An 18,986-nucleotide genomic window follows, 5' to 3' on the forward strand; every position below is an offset into this window, starting at 1 on the left:
CAGACACCTGCAGCTCTTCTGCCTTTCTCATGGTTCCTCTTCTTTCTCTGAACACAAATATTCTGGAAGCCATCACTCACATCAGTTTATTCATGGCTTCAAACAATCTACTATCCTGGTGGAAACCAAAGGGGACCTCACACCACACCAGAGAGACATTCTCTGTCCCTCCTAGACAGCAAGCTCTTGTAAAGGGGGCCAGAACCACACATAACTCCTTACATGCTTGCAGAGTGCTGAGCACAGTGGGACCAAGATCCTGAATACTCCTCACAGTAGTATGGTGGATACGGGCTCCCAAAGTAAAGCCAGTACTTCATAAGCAAGGCTAACCTAAAGTGCCAAACCAGTCAGTGGGAGAAAACTGGAGAGCAGCAACACTGAGAAGCATAGCAGGAAGCAGGAGTGTAAACATACACACAATAGGACAGCACAATAGGACAGCAAGATCACCCAGACAAATCTGGGGAGGCACCACAGACTCCAGATGACAGAGGAAAACAAGACAGTGACAAGATACACATAGAAATAGCACATCGCTGGCATTCTAAAGCAGAAACCACAGTACCTTTAGATATCAAATGAAATTCACAAAGTAACTGCTATAGAGGACAGAAACCTCCAGATGAATTAATTGTAACAATGTAGAAAGACACTAAAATAGGAAACACCAATATTTTTTCATTTCAGTGCTTCTTGGCCCTGAAGCCCTGGGGCCCCAGTAGCATCTGCTGAGGATGAGATCTGCCATGGTCCCTCCTGGGGAATACCATTAGGACAATGCAACACAAAGTTTGCAAGAGAAACAGAGCAACAGAGAGGAAAGTGGAAACTACAACTCCTCCTTCTCGAGAGGAAAATCCTGGGAATGGGGAGCTTATGAAAGACAGGCAACATGCTGTACAGCTAATGTGGCTTCAAGGTCCCTATTATTTCAACACCCTTCCTGAACATAAGTAAATTAGCAGAGCAGCCTTTTTGCCTTCTCACAAATGCAGTTTTAAGATACACTAGTACCGTGGAAAAGCTGGTGACATGCTCTTCTGGGCAAACACTGGCCAGAGTATTTAAGACGCTCTGTTCCTTGTGGTCAACAACCAGAGCATTGTGAGAGTAGTAAAGCCACATCTACAGTAGAACAGACATTTCTGTCTGCACTGGTCCCAGAGAGAAGACAAAGGAGCAAGGACTTCATTGTAACTGCTGCACACCACCAGTCTGATTCATCTCCCGTGCCCCTCAAGCTGGGTATCACCATCGTGCTGTCCCACTGAATCAGAAGAGTATTTTTTTTCTCCTGCTACTTCAGACTCCTTCCTCAGCAACTGTTGACTCAGCAGAGAAGTCAAATCCTGCAATCTTTTCCCTTCAGGCCTCCAGGTTCTCTCTATCTCAGATGCAGGGAAAGTCACCCACAGACCAAAATCACCACCTCCAAGTACTTCAGCAGCTGATCACCATCGTCGAGAACATCTGCTGGTGCTTACCTCGCATAGGAGATTTCATGGCTGCCTCGACCATGCCAACCAGGAGCTGAAGACTCTTGGGATCTTGAGCCAGTCCCGAGGCAAACGCTGCCAGTGCATCTGCATGACGTCCAAGGTACTGAAGGGCCACACCCTGTCGGAAGTATGCCTGAAAAGCCCAAGAGGAAGAAATGCCAATTACTTAATTGGTAAAAATCACAAATAACCTCATGCTGGTGGATGCTGGGCTACATGACCACATTCTGACTTCTTTGGTCACATTGGCTATAATCAGAAAAACTCAACACCAGAGTCTGGTTTGTGACTGCCACCCAGTCACATCCTCCTTCAGCAAGACAACTGCCTCAGCCTTTGCAAGGCCTCTGAACTGTTCCAGGGCTGAGGATGTAACTACTATTAAGACAAAGCCTTCCCCTTGGACTTAGACAATTACTTATTCTTACCTACTTATAACCAAACACTCAGAACACACCAAACTGTCAGAACAGAAGACGTTTCTCATTTTTTAAAAAGTGCTTTAAGAACATAATATTGCTCCATGAGATTGGATCCAAGTACTGCTTTCATGGATAAGACTATTTCTCTCCATCTGTAATAGGAACCTGTGCTGAAGGTATGTTCAGTATACATCTGTGCAAGTCTCTTACTTAAAGAAGATACATATCCAATTAATACTCAAACCAGTACCTCCTAAGAGTTTTCAGACACTTTTGTAACGCAATCCAGGGAGGCAGAGATAAGGAAAATCAGAAATGACATGAGAAATTTACAGACATGACTACTTAATCTCTTTTCCATTAATAAGCTTTGATTGTAGAACTGCTTATAATGAATTTGATGAAAGCAGAATTCTTTTCATTAACCTTTAGTACAAATGTGTTCTTATTGAACCAAACAAGCTACTGTACAGGCAACCCAATTCAATGGTAATTAGATTACTAGCATGAAGCTTTAAATCAAAGAAAAAACAAAGAACTAACAATGTGCAGTGGCCATCAAGCATGAGTCCTGCTGGCAGTAAGCAAGCTGCCACCTAAACGATGATGTACACTTCAAAGCCCAGGAGCTCCCTGCCCTGGCTACAGGAAGAGGTTCTGCACAAGCCAGGATGTGGCTGCAGTAGGACACTGGTCCTCAGCACCTGCTCACCCCACCCAGAGCACCAAGCATATCCCCACTGATGAGAAAGGAGGGTCCTGAGCCCCCAGCTCTGAGTAGAGGAGGCACCACAGACTCCAGATGACAGAGGAAAACAAGACAGTGACAAGATACACAAAGTGCAATTCCAGTACCTCTTCTGGGAAGTGTTTTTATCTCCTCCCCACCTCTATTCCCGGAAGTCTCCTGTGGAAACCACTTAATCTAAATACAAACACAGCGTTCAGAGCCCAAAAGAAAAACCAATTAATCACAACTGAAAGGAAGACTTTGACCAATTTTTCTCCTGCAAAAGCCGCTTCCTTCCTTTCTCCTCCAGTTTCCAGTATATACAGAACACTCTCCACACATTGTGTCCCCCAGGGACCTTTAGCAAAATAAATAAAAGCACTCACATCACCTATTTCCTCCTCCAGAGGCATTCACAAGTCAGTTTAGCATTGGAATGAAGACACCATATCAAGAGAAAAAAATCTGCTAAGAGGAAATGGTGAGAATCACACTTTGGATGGGGAGAGGAAAATGGCAGGGAGCCAGCAGCTGTGGCTGAAGAACCAAGTCGTGTAGAGACGCTGACACAGACAGAGGCCTCCCATGCCTCAGCAAACTTTATGTTTTTAATCACACTATTGGAAGATAGAAGAGTACTTGCTGTACAGGAAAAATTACATTAAATTTCCAGTGATCTCAAGTAAGGAAAAAATATTGATTCCTTTAAAGGGGATTAAAGCAAGAGGAGAATGCAGGACAAACACAGGACAAATAAACAGCTGGTATTTCCTAACCTGGGGCTCTTTGCATTCACAATATAGCACAAAGAGGTAGAACAATCTTTTCTCACTTTTTCAACCTCTGCATCACTTTCCAAGAACAAGGTACTAAGCAAAAAAAGTCTCACTCCCAGCTTTAATTTGGCACTAGATGCATCTCCCTCAATGGGAACTATTTTTATCTCTCCCTGAGTTAGCAGGCTCCAAGCTGTGCTCTGCTGTTTCCATCTCCAGATCCACATCTGTGCCAGTGGCTACCAGCACATGCGCCAGTCTGGCCAGAGCATCTACTGTAAAATCAGCTCTGCAACCTCAGACAGTAATTTCTGAGTCCACTGGAAAACTAGCCCTCACTTCAGTCAGGTTAATGACTTCACACAGCCAAGCAGAGATGTCTTGGGAAGGAGGACAAGGAATAATTTGTTCTTTTCATCCACAAAACCATTGAAAGCACTGTTGACCTTCTGGAAACAAAAATATATCACTCTAATTAATTAGCGTAGAAAATACATATGGCACTTGGGACTTCAAAGCCATGCATAAAATGGGCCCTATACCAGAGGCTGTTCATGCAGCAGAGAACAGCAGCAACCGAGAGTCGCTTGGCACAGGACCATCCACGTGGTAATTGGGCTCCCTAACTCATCCAGATTTGCCCCCTCCCCTCATTTTTTTGGAATTCCCTTTTGGCTCCATCCTTTTCAGAGTGTACCATGTTTTGATGTAATGCTTTTCCCAATCCTTAATTTTAAAAAACTAAGTATGAACAAGAAGAAAACACACCAGATGACCTTCCTGACAGGAAGCACCTCTACAGAGGCAGCTGGGCTGCAGCACAGTCACTCCCTGCCTCACCAGGCACAATCACTCTACAACACCAAGCATGGGTTCCCTTTATTCTGCTCAAGTTATCAACCAGTGTAGTTTTTATACAGGCTAGTACTTTTCATCTGTGTTTATTACAGCCCATTTAATGCACAACGAGAATTTCTCTTTGTCCTACTAGGAGCTGCCCCTGGACTGACTGCTGCAGTGTCCAGCCAACACAAATGCAAACACACTTGTTAGTCTTTTGATCTTCATCATCTGAAATCCCACCTAGATCACTGTCTAGACCCTGAATATTTAATTTTCAAGTGCAATCTGAAGGATTAGAATGTAAATGTAATCATTGAAATGGCTCATATCAAGAGGGGTTCTAAAATGCTTAATAATCCTTCTAATATCAATATGCAAGAACTCTTAGGCAGAGTGACAGTAATTGGTTTGTAATTACTTACAAACATGCAGTGAAGATAAACATACAGCATTTATGAATAAGAATGGGACCTATACATTTTCCAGGATTCTGCTAAATAGAAAAGAGCCCTGTAAAGAAAGCCTAAAACAACTAAATGCTTTACTTATTGGGATTTTTTGAATCAGGGATCTAGGCAAACATTCATGGCATCTGGTACAACTCCTCGAGCTCATACCATTTTCCCCTGTAGAATCTATGACAATAAATCATTCAGATCCTTAGTGTCTCTCGTACGCAACGCTTGCAGAGGGCAGAGACAGAGGGAAGCAGCAGCCCCAAGAGTTCAGTCTGGTCTTGCAACAGTCTCTTGTAAGTCTGAAGCATGAGCTCATGCTTCTGGAATATGATTTAGTTCCAGGGTACAAGGATTTTTCTGACAGCAGCCCATGTTACACTCTTTATTGGCAGTATGGTATTCTGTTTATAAATGTTTTAAAACAACCAGAACTGGGGGATTAATGGGCAGTTTGGAGCTGTGGCATAGCTGAGTCACATCCAGACAGCAAACTGGCAGCCCCAGCCCGGCTCTGGCGCAGGGTGATTCCTGTGGGAGTGTTCCAGGCAGCAGATGACAGGGATGCCCACCTCCCAGCCCCGGGCAGATTCCCCAGCTGTCCAGAGGAGAACAGCAACAGGAATCACCCTGGCTTGGTCCCACTCTGCTGAGGGGTCGGGCACCCTCAAACTTCTATGCCAACCCCTGCACAGCCCTTTCCCCTAGGTGTTCCCCAGCCACCACCACCACAGCACTGACACACAGTGTGCCAGTGTCCCGATAGTTCTGTCACCAAACTTAAACTCAGAGAGACTCATTTATGTAATGAATTGCTGGCCCATTTGTAACTGGACAACAGAGACAGAATAGAAACTGGAACAGCATCAGAAGAATTTGGAGTAGAAAAACTACTGTCAAACAAACATGGAAAACTTGAATAAAATGTCTCAGCCTTAGACAAAGACTCCCATTGTACACAGGGGAGGAAATTCAAAATACCTTTACACTCCTGTCTGCTTCAGACCCTGGACAACCAGCTATCTGGACAGAAAATGCTTTTCCCACTACACTCCCATGGCTTGCCAGATCAGGAGATGATGCCAAAAATAGCACAGATAATCTATGATGCATTTAATCTGCCTGTCCTGAGTCTGCAGAAGGTTTCCTGGACAGAGGGAGGGCTGGTGCCCACCAGCACCCCTGCTCCCACCCACCCGTCACGGCCAGCGGCACCTGTGACAGCCCAAGGGGGCAACACATGAGAATGGCTCCCTGGGGCTGAGCACCAGGTCGAATCTTTCCCTTTGTAACTCCCTTACAGCAAAATCGCAGAGAAAAAACACAGGACAAATCTCTGTTGTGGGGATTCAGGAATGTGAGGAGAGGGAAGAATGTGTTGTAATTCAGAACACATGCAGCACAGCACAAACACCGCCCGCTGCCTGCCTGCCTGCCCCCACCCCTGCTCACACCGACTCTCAGCTGTGCCCCAGGTCACAGTTTTCCTTCTCAGCCCGCAGGCTGGGCTGGCACTGGAACTGTCACTGGAAGCCTGCCCCAGGATCAGGCATAGATATGGCAAATTTATTCTCTCTGCAACAGAGCTGCCTTATCTTCTACCTGCCTTCAAGGTGTCCCTGGCAGGAACCACACTACTCAGAAATGGAAAATTCCTCTAAGCCCCATTTAGCCTGTACAGAAAAATAGAAGGAACACCAACTGGTAAGATACTATTGGAGACTAATAGATAAAGAATTACACAAAACTTAGAATAAATTGATTAGATGACACCTGTAGGCTATTCAGTGAAATCTGGGGCAGTGGTAGGACTGGTTTTAACATCACAGTACCTTGTGTTTAGTATAATTGCATCACTGTACCACAATCTAAACTGTACTGACATTTGCTGTTTAGCTGTCAGTGTGCATCTCTACACAGTTCTCCCAATTCTAACAATGCTGTCAGCGTTGAGAACCTTTGCAGAGCTCAAGATTTTACAAACATATGCTACAATTTGTTCCTATAACCTTAAAAGCAAAAACAAATTAAAAAGCAGTACAAAGGAAAAAGAGGGACTATTAAAACTCACGTCCTAAACTGGAAGACATCCACCACAAGAACTCTTCTCTATTCAGCTTGAGTGTTCCAGCACAGAGTTTCATTATATCACTTCAAATTACTCATCTGAACAGCAGCTCAATTGACTGTCTCCCCTCTTCAACATTTCTCCATTTTGCACACTGGCAGGCTGTGCGAGTTTAGGTGGATCACACTAAAAACCCACCATAAAATCCAGAAATGAGACATTAAAGCATCTGGTCAGCCCATAGCCACGAGGCTTGGCATCCACCACAAATCCAGTGGTGGTATTTCACAGGTTCACGGCAGCCAGTGCAGCACTCGTGGGCTGACAGGCAGTCCCCATACAGTCCTGACAACAGTTCTTCTCCCAGCAGTCTGACTGGTGATTAACATTGTACAAGGATTTGCAATTGCCATCTCACAGTGAGACTACAGGAGATGACAAAAATCATGACATCTGGACACAAGACTAAATAATAAATAATAAATAAACAAACAAGCCCTGAAGCCATTTCCCTAGCATTCCTGCTCTAAAGACAGTCTTGAGCTACATCCCTACCTCAGAACAGAAACAAGTGAAGAAAAAAAATCAGAACAGCACAATCTCCAAGAGTAGTCACAGAAGTAAAAGACAAAAGTAAGACAAAACATATAGTATTAAAGGCACAGGATAATGGTGACTTGTGCCATATTGACACACAGGCAGCTGCCATGGACCCCACAGGACAGAGCTGGTCCCATCCCCCAGAGAAGGACCCCATGCTCAGGGGGATGACAGGGACACCCAGCACACATCTACTGCAGACACTGGGTCCTGCCTCTTGGATCACAGTCTCTTGTCTGTGCTCAGGCAGCCCCTCTGGCCACGAAGGACAAAGCTCATGATGGGGGAAAGGGGAAAAAATCAAATCTGCAAAAGTACTAAATATATGAACCCCTTCGGCCACACGTGGGAAAAATTCTTCAGGAGGGGCGTCACATTTAGCACGTTTTGCCAGATCGTTACTTTCGTAATGCAAAGGCGAGAAACAGCAACACCATGTTTCCTTACAATGACTCCCCTCTTTTATCATGGATCTCTGAAGCACCGAGTAATTTAGTAGTTGCTATGGGAACTGCTAGTTTTATTGAACAGCCCTGAAAGGTTCAAGAAGTACCATCAAACTGGCCAATTGTAAATTATTTTCCTGCTAAACATGTTTCATTTTAGCTGCCCTACTACTTCTCTGTTTTGTTACCAGAATAGGATTTGGACTGACTGCAGAACAGGCGTCCTTCTTCAGTGGGACTGCAACAGGTAAGTAAAAAAATAGAAATTTTTGTGCTCTAGGACTGTAAAATCCTTCAGACAGAGGAGCCATACTTAGGGCAGAAAGGCTCAGGGACTGTGGACTATTCCTTCTCCCACACATCAGCAGTGACCCCAGACAGTAGAAACTGGCACAAAGAGGTAGTTCTCATCATGACCCCCAGAGGTTTCACATTGCTGCTTACAACAACCACAAAACAACCTACCAGGCTGATCCACTGGTGCCTTTGGAGAAGGAACAAACAGAGAAGCAAAGAGACCACCTGTCCCAGCACTCAGCTGATAGGAGACAGTCACCTTTGCTAGCTCAAAAGTGCCTTCCTTCTCAAATTCATTCTTATCTCCACTGTAAACCCATAAGTATCAGCAAAAAGGAACATGAGTGCAGGAGGCTGCAGACAGCTGTCAGTGAGAGGCACTACCCTGCTTCTCTTCCATGGACAGAGAGCTGCCCTCAGCAGCTTCACCTGGAAACCCTTATTCCAACATCCTATTCCTTCTACTCATGACTGTACTTAGGTCTAATAACTGGGGTGGGCAGGAGAGAACATTTTACGATAGAACCTACCTGCACACACTCCAACGACAACCATGCCCAAGCCCTTGCCCAGGGCAGGCCAGTAAAAGGCAGGCTGCAGCACTGCAGGATAAATGTAGCCACGGTGAAAACTATGCTGCTTCTATAGGGAAGGAGAAAGTTAGTAATAATCACAGTTTGCTGTGGAAATCTCCAGACAAAAAGTATGGCTGTGTAATCTATAGTGATCTATAAGTGTAATCTTAAGTGATCTATAAAAATTTGACTAACCTTGGGCAAGAGGTTTAAGCCAGTGAGTAACAGGAAAATTTCCTTCACAAGGTACCAAGAAAAGCTGTAAGAACAAAAAGCAGAAAACACTGTCTGCTTTTTGCTACCAGCCTGCAACTCCATCAGGGTGCCTGGAGGTGAACAAGCAGGCTTAGTGAATAATTGAAGACACAATAATGAAACCTCAGAACGTCAGAGACATAATACAGTTTGGTAAGTTTCATCATGAAGTCTTTGAATTCCCAAATAAGACACACTGAATAATTTATCCCTGTGTCAATACTGGGTCAGCAGCTGTTCAGTCATAGCTAACGATGGTCCAGCACACTTCAAGATGCTTGAACAGGTCTGAATAGATTAATGAGTGCAAAGAAAAAGGTGATGAAAGCTCAAGCCATTCACCTTTCTAAACACTACACTCAGATGAAAACGTGCAGATGCAGCAGTCATGCCATATACAGGGGGCACCACAGGTTCTGGACCTGCTTTAGTGCTGCTCAACACACTCTCATCCCAGTGCTGCTCCTTAGCAGCAAGAGAGCTGGAAGCCAGCCTCTGCTGGGCTGACTGGCTCCAGGCTGGCATTGGCCACCCCATCACCTAGACCCATACTCATTCCATTCCAACCAGAGGCTCACCCTAATTTAAGGCATCTTCCCAATCCCATCAGCCACAACACAGGGTGAAACAACTAAATGAAAGGAGTCAGTCCCATCCTCCTGCTCTGAAGCGCTCTCTTTCATCCAGCTGAGACACTCACCTCAGGAAACAGACTTAATGGACTGGATAAACAGAAAGGTAGGCAATATTTGGGGGAAAATAAAAATGACTGACACTATGAACTATACAAATCTGCTTCTTTTACCATGGAATACTCCCTGTGCGGCCCTGGCTTCACCAAGCAGCATCTGCTGTCCTGTACCTAAGCCCATCCTTCAGCTGCACCATGACTCAAGCTCTCTCTGCAGAGCCTTTGCAGATGCAGTGTCCACGGGCCAAGTGCTGTAGACAGGAACACTGCACAGTTCTGCAGCCTGATGGGGAGGAAAAATGTGAGAACAAACTCAGGTATGCTCTTTTACTAGAATTCCACATCAGTTTCCCAGTTCTGCTGCAACTGCCTGAAGTACAGCACTTGCAGCTCTGGCAACAGGCACATTGTATTTAACTGTGCTCTTCCAGCATCCAAAATGAACAACAGCAGAAAAACTGTTACTGTCTGTAGTGCCTAGAAGTCCTCTGACATAGTTCAAAGACATGAAATACTACTCACTTAGCAGAATAGGTAGTGTCCAGCACAGCAGAACTCAGCACCTAATTAATTGTATTTGAAAAAACAGGTAATATACCACAGAAAGAAGAAAGTGTGAATGAGGATAAAGACCTAGTTGAAATATTAATTCTAGTACAATAAGCAATGCACAGCTTTTGTCTGGAACTTGCCAGGTATTTATGTGTACTCATATTTTAATAGCCGCCTTGATTGATTTAGTTTGGTTTTGGTGGGTTTTTTTTTAACATTTTTAGCATTCACTGATGGGCAGGCACACAAGGAGCAATCCATAGCTGGTCTGTTTAACCAGTAACTCTATGGCAGCATGTATAAGTCCCTATATTTCCAAGGGAAATCCCACAATTACCACACCCAACCACTCATGATAGGATCAAAGAGCACAGCTCAATCTGTCCTGGAAATCTGCTTTCCTAGGAATCTGCTTTGGATAATATGAATAGACAGGCACCTAACACACACAACAAAGCTTGCAGGATTTAAGTCAATTCTCAACTGCCAAGGATTTATCCACATATAACAGTCCTGAAGCAGCCCTCATCAATACTAACTGACCTGGTGGCATGAGTAATTACCTCCTAGTTCATCCTTTAAATGACAGAAGCATTCTTCTCAGCTGAGCTGAGCTATTCCCCTGAGAACCTCCCTAGGAAGAAAGAGCAGCACATCCAGAAATAGAGCTGTGTGCCTGTAGCTTTCCCTGCAGAAAAGGCAAGCGCTCACTAATGAATTCCCCTTTCCACCTATGCCTACATCAGTTTTCTAATGCATCAGATTATTTGAGGAAAAAAAATATGTAATAGAACTACACTGTCCACACATCATTTTTTTTTTGGCTTTTAAGATAATAAATGCTTTCCATAATTTTTCTTAGAAGTCTCTTCATTCAAATGAAAAGATATATTTTGTAGTAAATTTTGAGGCATTAATTATGTCCATTCATTTGTAAGATACAACAAATTCTTCCATGTGAGATCTCTTGGTCTGCTATGTAAACTGATAATCATGATTCTGCACCATCTGACAAAATGTCAAAGTCAAAAGCCAAGCAATGAAGAAATCAAATTCAGTTAATTGTGCACATGTGAGTGCTCATGCATATGTAGCAGAAAAAGACATCCAGCCACAGATCAATCATGTTAGCATCATATTAATATCAGAAGTCTCAGCTTTGTGTTAGTGTGTGTACACTGGTGCAGAGACACACGAAAAGGTAGAAGTGCCACAACTGCACCAGGGTCACTGTGTCCCTGCACTGTCCTGCAGCAGGTTCTACAGATTAGTGAGAAACAAGGACATCACAGGTAGGAGAGTTCTGCAGAGGTATGTTCTTCATTTCAGCAGACAATAAACATGTGAAAGCCAAAAACTCTTTTCTTAACTGAAAAATGAAACAATTAGGAAGTGTCTTTTCCTGGGAACATGCTGGTTCCAGTGCAGCACAACAGAGGTTATTTTGACTTACTACTTTGACTGGTCTTAGTAATTAAATTTAGTCATAGAAGTCTGATCTATAAATGGAACCTACAAAAGCAATTACCATAGCTTTCATTAGATCACCAAGCAATGGCAGGCTGATGTAAACTGAAAGGAACATCATTTATACTGTACAAGATATTGCAGCAACTCAGTCCCCTTGCAGAGATTTGCTGTGAAAAATGACACTTTTCAGAGGAGTGAGTCACAGGTTATAAATTTCAGCCATGCTCTTCTCCTTCCAGTTTAACAGCAAAAAAGGCAATCGTATCATCAGATTCAAGGGGACCACTATGGCTCCTCTTCTGTACTCATAAACCAGGAGGAGGAAATGCTAAACAAATCATGCAAGAAATGGTGACTAAATACCAAGATTTTTTAAAAAATGTTTTGATAAATGATTTTGCTCCTGTTGGAAAGTAGACTGTGCAAAAGCTGATGGGCCAGTGAACCAGTTGGTATCTCTGCCCAGACCCTAGGCACATGTGTCTCCAGTTCTCAAACCGGCACTGTAGAAGTTGACCTGAAACAGCAGTTTTCAAATGGAAATTAAATTAAACAAAACAAAAGCATTGAAGAAACCAACCAAGCAAGGATGTCAGAAATAAATTTGGCCAAACTGCATATCTGATACTTGGGAGAGTCTTGATATGGTTCAGCAGTTATTAAACCAACCAAGTCCCTGTGGGGGATTTTTTCACATCAATACAGCAAGATATAAAGGGGGAGAAGGGAGATGATGTTGTTTGGTTTTGGGTGGGTTTTGCTGTTTTTGGTGTTTTTTTTTTTTAAACACACCTTTTGAGTTACACTCACAAAATGAATTGAAACAATATTAAAATACTAGTTTTAAAAAAACTAATTAAAAATGTAAAAAATGGCAAAAATTAAGATGTACAGGCAACAATGTATATATCCCATGTATACATTGTTTCTTTCCCTAGTAATATCCATATATCCTCTCTCCTGCCCAGCCAAATGAAAAAAAAACAAACCAAACAAAACCACTGAAAACATCCCAACAAACCACTATAAATAAACTCTGGCTATTCCTATTATTTGAAGGGCTGTTTGACCCAGAAGCCTTCAGGTTTTACATGCTTCTCAGTTTGTTTTCAATTCCATTCTATCGATCCCACCATCCTTCTCCTCCTGGGGGTCAGGCTTGGGGCATAGCACATTCGCACCTCACCCAGCACCCACTGCAAGACAAGTGACAAAGGATATTTGTTTAGCATAATAAATACAAACTTTGCTTGCTGCCTGCTCCCTCCCGGGGGCAGTTCCAGGCTCCATTGTGCACCACAGGCACACACAGCCCAGGGAGGGCACAGCAGCAACCTCCCACCCTGGGGGTGTCAGGACCCCACTTGGTAGCTCAGCCCTGGCCGTGCTCATAGGGTGTTCACATTGCAGACAGCAAGGGTTTGCTCTTTCTGGTCTGTAAGCTGGAAAAAAATGAACACCCACAACTGCACAGCACTGAGACCAAATCAAGACACCATACTTCTGCCAGGCTTATCTCCAACGGGGAGCAGGCAGGGGGAGCCAGTGGCACCAGAGAGCAGAACCACAGCCAGAGACAGCTTCAACCACAGCTCCTGGCCTGACCTCTCCTTTTCCCCCTGTGTTTTCCATCCTTCTGCACAGGCAAAGACAAGAACTGGAAGTGTAGCACTTAACTCCCTCAGGAGCAACAGCTTAACCGTGCCCCTTCTTGTCAGGAAGATGGAGAGCCTGAGTGTTGCAGGGAGACAGACCTGCCACGTGCTCATCGAACTCGAATCCCCAGCTACAACTGCAGACCAGGGACCCAGGTAGCAGAAGGTCACTGCAGTAAACTCCTCTGCGCTCAGATATTAGCATTGCTGTCAGTCCTATAGTGCCCGCCTTCCTGGTACTGGGATACTGGCAGGGATAAAAACGTATCATTCTTTATCACACTTCTTTTTCCCTCAGAAGAATGCAGAAACAATAGTTTGCTAGTAAGTGCAATGTAATTAGCAAAGTAATAAAGATAAGAACCACTGCAAGATTGTAAAATCTGTTTGGTTTTAAAGGAATTCTTTGACTATTAATAACACTGTGCAATGAGGTCTGCAGCAGCAGGGCAGCGTTGGAAATTATTCACTGCTACAAGGTACTCCTCAACCAACACATTCAGGAGTGCACAATTCTGCAGGCTTTTCCTGATCAATCTGTGCATACAAATAGAGGGAGGACTCAGGACCTGTCATGAATGAACACTGATCCCCACAGACTAAAAACAATATACAGAGTTGCTATAAATATTTCATTCACTATCAGAGGTTCTCATTTTATATGTAGAAAAAAATTACCATTTGATAAAAAAACACACTAGAGCCTTTCCTCAATGGGAGCCACAGACTCTGCACATGTTTACACTACTGTGGAAAAACTGCACACAAACATACATTCACTCTTTGAAAGCTGGGCCACATGACAAGAGCCTTTAATCAGAAAATAAGTCAAATGAACATTAGTAGGCCAGGAAATCCTCTAACAATCTTTTCAGGACAACCACTTTGAACCCACAGACTCTTAAGTCTGGGATAAAATTATTTTGAGGATCATCTTGGTATTTGTTTTCTGACACTGTGTCAGAAGTTACTCCAAAGAAAAATCAAAATAAACAAAAAAATCTTTTAAGAGAAATCCTGAAAAATTTACTGTCTAGAAAAGTGTGCTCACCATAAGACTGACTTCTTGCTAGCCAGAGGGACGTCTGTCCTACACTAACAGCAGTGCAGTAACTAGGCAGACTTCTCATTCAACAGATCTTCCTCTGGGGAGATGGAAAGCCTAGAGAAGTAGCTTTTCTAATAGTGACACTGACATGTGATTTTGTGATTGTGTGTTTCATAAACAACTGGGAGATTTGGTCTAGTAATCCAGTGGAAAAATAGCCAACAGCCACCGCATCCCCAGCAAGAACAGCTCTAGACACAGCGAGTGCAGTCATCTCACAGGCATTTCACAATACACACACATTCTAAAGCCACAATCTCTCATTGCTCAATCTATCCTAGACCAGGATGCAGCAGATAAAAAAGAGATTTGACTATCTGCGAATGTTTTTTCTTCAGTAATACAGTCTCACTTAAAAAATTAAGCTGTGTGAAGATTTAAATTTTAATTATCTCCCCTTTGACCTTTCACACAATCGTTCCCAAAGGAAATGCTGCTTCAAAGCATTAACTATTTAAGTGATGCTCAACGTCCTACCTGCTGCTCTGTCCAGAAAGTTCCACCTGCATCAGATGCTAGACCTTGTAGACATGGCCACCAAGACCACAGAGTCATTTTCATGCCAATCTTAGTTTTACACTACTACCTCATTCCAGAACATTTTATGTGGATTCATCAGTCAATTAAAAAGCAGTAGCTTAACTCATTGGATTTGTACCAACAGACAATTAAGTATCCTAATTTATCTTATTGTTGGGAAATTTCCCTAATCTAACAGCTGTTTCCCCCTTGTTAATGTAATCCTGTTTCCCCCACCATCCCTCCCTGAATAATCTCTCCTCAATCCTTCCCTGTTTATACACATTCAATAATCACAGATTTCATGTTTCCATTTCACTGTCACTTATCCAAACGACACAGACTCAGCCCTTTTGATCTTTCTTCATGCTTCAGTCCCTCCAGGCCCCTAATCACTGTTTTCACTCTTCTCTGAACTCCCTCCAGTAATGATGGGGTTCTAATCCTCTGAAAGAAGAAGCTTTTGGCTTCACATTTGCACAAATGTGAGCAAACTAATGCAGAGAGACTTCACAAGCTCCATGTGTAAGACTGTCATCAGCCACCATGCATTGCACTGTGATACTGAAACAAAGAAAGAATTGCTTCACAAACACTAGAGATGCCAGAAGCTGAAGTGAAAATTAAAATTATGACCTGATCAGCACTTATACAACCATGAAGACTTCGGGTGAGTACAAGCCATGTTTAGGAGACAGCCACAGTTCTCTGCTGGATGCTTTGAAGAAGACAGTACAAAACAAAAGATAACTCTAAGCCATTAAATTAAGAACTCTAACCTTGCTCAGTATTTCTGCTTTGCTTAAGGATTCTTCCAACTATTCTGCATTAATTTCTTCCTCATTAGAAATCCATTAGCTCTGTACCCAGATCCACTTGAACTACAGCGAAATCTGAATTCTTACCACCACCAGAAAATTCAACACTAAACCATTCTGGACACCTAAAGGCACTGCAAGTAGAGCAACACAAGGCATTGCTACCACCGTTCCAGAACTAGACAGCCAGAGCTTTGAGACTTCATCTGCTTCACCAGAAGGGACACAATGAACCTGCCATGGTTCCAACTTTCCAACAGAACAGTCTCTCTCAGTGATATTTTCATGCTTATAGTTCACCATTCACGACACCCAGAGGATCACAGTCCTCTCCTATCTTTTATGCGAGTCAAAATGTTCATCCAGCTCCTCTGCTGATCCTTCTAATTCCTTGTATACTCTTTGCTACACAGCAGTCCTCAATATTTTAGATGATTTAACTTAGTGCATTTTCTAGTGAGCACATAAATAAACTGCAAAAAATTGACTCTAATTTGACAACTAGTAAGTAAATACCCTTTAAATTCTTTCCACAGATGTGCTGCCTGATTAGTATATTCTTCACTACACTTAAGAGAATAAGTTTCTTATTAAGGAAGGTACCTTTATTAGAACCCACAGGACACTGCATTGCAGACAACACCCTATTTTATGGACAGAGAATACAGAGGGTCCCTCATCATATCAGAATTACATGTACTCTGATCAGTTACTCTTGCACAGCTGGATTCCATCTGCACACCCCCACTTCTTCTCTGTGGGTAGGATGCAGATCTCCTGCATTCTCACACATCATATGAAAGCCAGGAGAAGCCTTATGGAAAAAACAGATGGCAGAAACAGCTCAAAATGCCACATTTTGATGATTAAAAGGTATCAAAGTAAGACAGAGTCAGCTTCTGTTGGGACACAAAGCTTTCCATTCAGCAGCTACATGCCTGGGAGGGCACAAGGGTCTGTGCTAAAAGCACAGTGGAGAAGGAATTCATCAAAGCAGGATTCAACCAAGAAAAACGCTGAGGAAAGCAGAGAGACAGGGCGGGCAGCAGCGCCAGTTTAATGCCCATGGGTGACGCCGTCTCCATGGCAGCAGGGAGCTGCTGCCTGGAAAGAGGGGTCTGGATCAGCATGGGAGGATGGGAGACAGCAGTAAAGGCACCAGCAGCAGCATCTGGCTCTCTGCCTTTTGAGAGGATAGGCTTGAGATAAAGAGAAATGAAAACTCCTCTGGAACTCAGTCCATGACAAAACCAGTTCATGAGCCTCAGATCTTCCCCTACATGTGGAGGCAGAATAGAGAAAAAACAGGTGTAGGGCTGTAGACTAAAAACACACGGATAAGAAGCCCCCCAGCAGGCTTTGATGATTCAGGGACAAGTGATTCTAATCCAGCTTTAAGCGACCTTTTGCACAAGCCAAGAGCTTCAGTGCTGTCTGCATCCCAATTGCCAAACAAGTCTAGGCTGAACACCTCAAAGCATTCAGTGCTGTCCCAATGAGAACATAATTTGCCAATGAACCTAACTATCACGAAAGGAAATGCTCAGGGTTCCACTGGAACCTGCATTAGACAAATGGATTCAGCGGGATACACTGAGAGCAGCCAACAGAGGTGAGTGGGGGCAGCCCCTGGCACAGGGCAGGCCTGAAACTAAGGTAATTATCATTTTGACACCTGGTACAAATGGCATTAGACATATCCTGGGCTCCAAAGTACACCTGTGTACACGGTAGAGGTTACCTTGGTGTTGGGTCCAGGCTTTCTAGGATTTACTGTGGAAGCCCCAGATTTTGCAGAGAATTTGATAGGTCAGCCACCAGCAGGACTTTAAAGGTTTTAATAATCTTGCCAATAACGTCTCCAGAGATACCCACAAGATCTGGGGACACTTATGCTGCAGTGAAGCACATGTCTACAAAGACAGCATAGGTTAATGCAGCTAACACGAACATCTGTAATAGGGCAAATCCTAGTTTTAGCTTCTTCTGGGAATAAAAGCATTAATCAGTCGATGCTGAGATAATTATCAGGATAAGATTAAAACTAGAAAATTACTAACCTACTTGAGAAATATAAATGTTGTAGCTGGCAGGTCATCAGTCTTTTAAGCCTCAAGGGTTCAGATACTCTAAGCAAACAGGATACTGACTCATGCAGCCAAAGGTTCTGTGCCAAGCCTAACATAGCCTTAGCTCTCTTGCCACATCAGAAGCCACATACCTGCTCCCCAAACTAAGCAGGATGTGCCATAACCATCCCATCACCTTAGGTTCAGCTGCCACAGACATGATGTACCAAAACCACTGTGTGGGACTCGGGAGGGAAGTCTGAGCTAGTAAGAGGTTGCCACATGGAACAGGAAGCAGGATTAATAAAAAGTCAGCATCTAGAATGGGAGATTCAACTTCTTGTCTCTATCATAATAACAATGAATTCAGCTCATGACAAAGTTTCAGTCAGAAAACTAAAAGAACCCAGTATGCCTTTTCTAGTCTGCATATATGCTTGTCATTCAACTGTCACAATTATCCATTCGGCGTGAGAATAATTGGAAAGAATTTTAATTATGCCCCAGAAGACGCGCCTTCTCAAGGAGACAGAGACACACGGTCCATCTGTGTCTCTCAGTCTAATTTCCCTTAGGAAAATTTCTCTCTAATGCATTAATTCACATCAGACAGCCTACTATGCAGAGGAACTCCCCAGACTTCACCCGTTGTTCAGTGTTTACCACTTCCTGCTTTTTAAAGCCATGTATACAGCTAGATTGTGAGAGCCCAAAGATGGCCTACTCAGAGGGATGCTGAACCACAGAAATGAGAAAGAAATGCTCAAGATGCCAGGGGTCCAGTTCTTTCAAAATGCAGACTTAGGAGTATCAGGACAACTGTCACCCTGACAAAGAATGCAGTTTAATCCACAAGCCACATATGAAATTCCTTAATAATCCATACCCTGACATTGATGAGAATTCTCAGTTATTACATTATAATGTAAAAACTGGAATAAAATAGTAAAGAGTACCTTGCACTTTTCACACATAACTAAAGGATATTATGCTTGCTGGATCTTGAATTTACCCTGCCTTCCTTCTTCAGTGCATTATCAGATACAAGATTCTCTTCTCATACAAACTGGTTAGTGATCACCAGAGCAGTGAAGCACAAGGCTGACCTCAGTAAGGTGCTGCCCCACACCAACAT

General features: G+C 43.4%; 1 protein-coding gene across 7 annotated transcripts in view; it reads right to left on the bottom strand.

Moving 5' to 3' along the window:
- TTC28 (tetratricopeptide repeat domain 28) overlaps nt 1–18,986 on the bottom strand; it is a 101,318-nt gene that overhangs the window by 47,650 nt on the left and 34,682 nt on the right. For all 7 annotated transcript variants that reach the window (XM_071762719.1, XM_071762718.1, XM_071762720.1 and 4 more), the window contains one exon: nt 1,488–1,635. In XM_071762719.1, coding sequence (XP_071618820.1) covers nt 1,488–1,635 — 148 coding nt within the window. The remainder of the gene's footprint in view (nt 1–1,487; nt 1,636–18,986) is intronic.

The sequence above is a fragment of the Heliangelus exortis genome, chromosome 19 (genome assembly GCF_036169615.1).
Source record: "Heliangelus exortis chromosome 19, bHelExo1.hap1, whole genome shotgun sequence".
NCBI lineage: Eukaryota > Metazoa > Chordata > Aves > Apodiformes > Trochilidae > Heliangelus > Heliangelus exortis.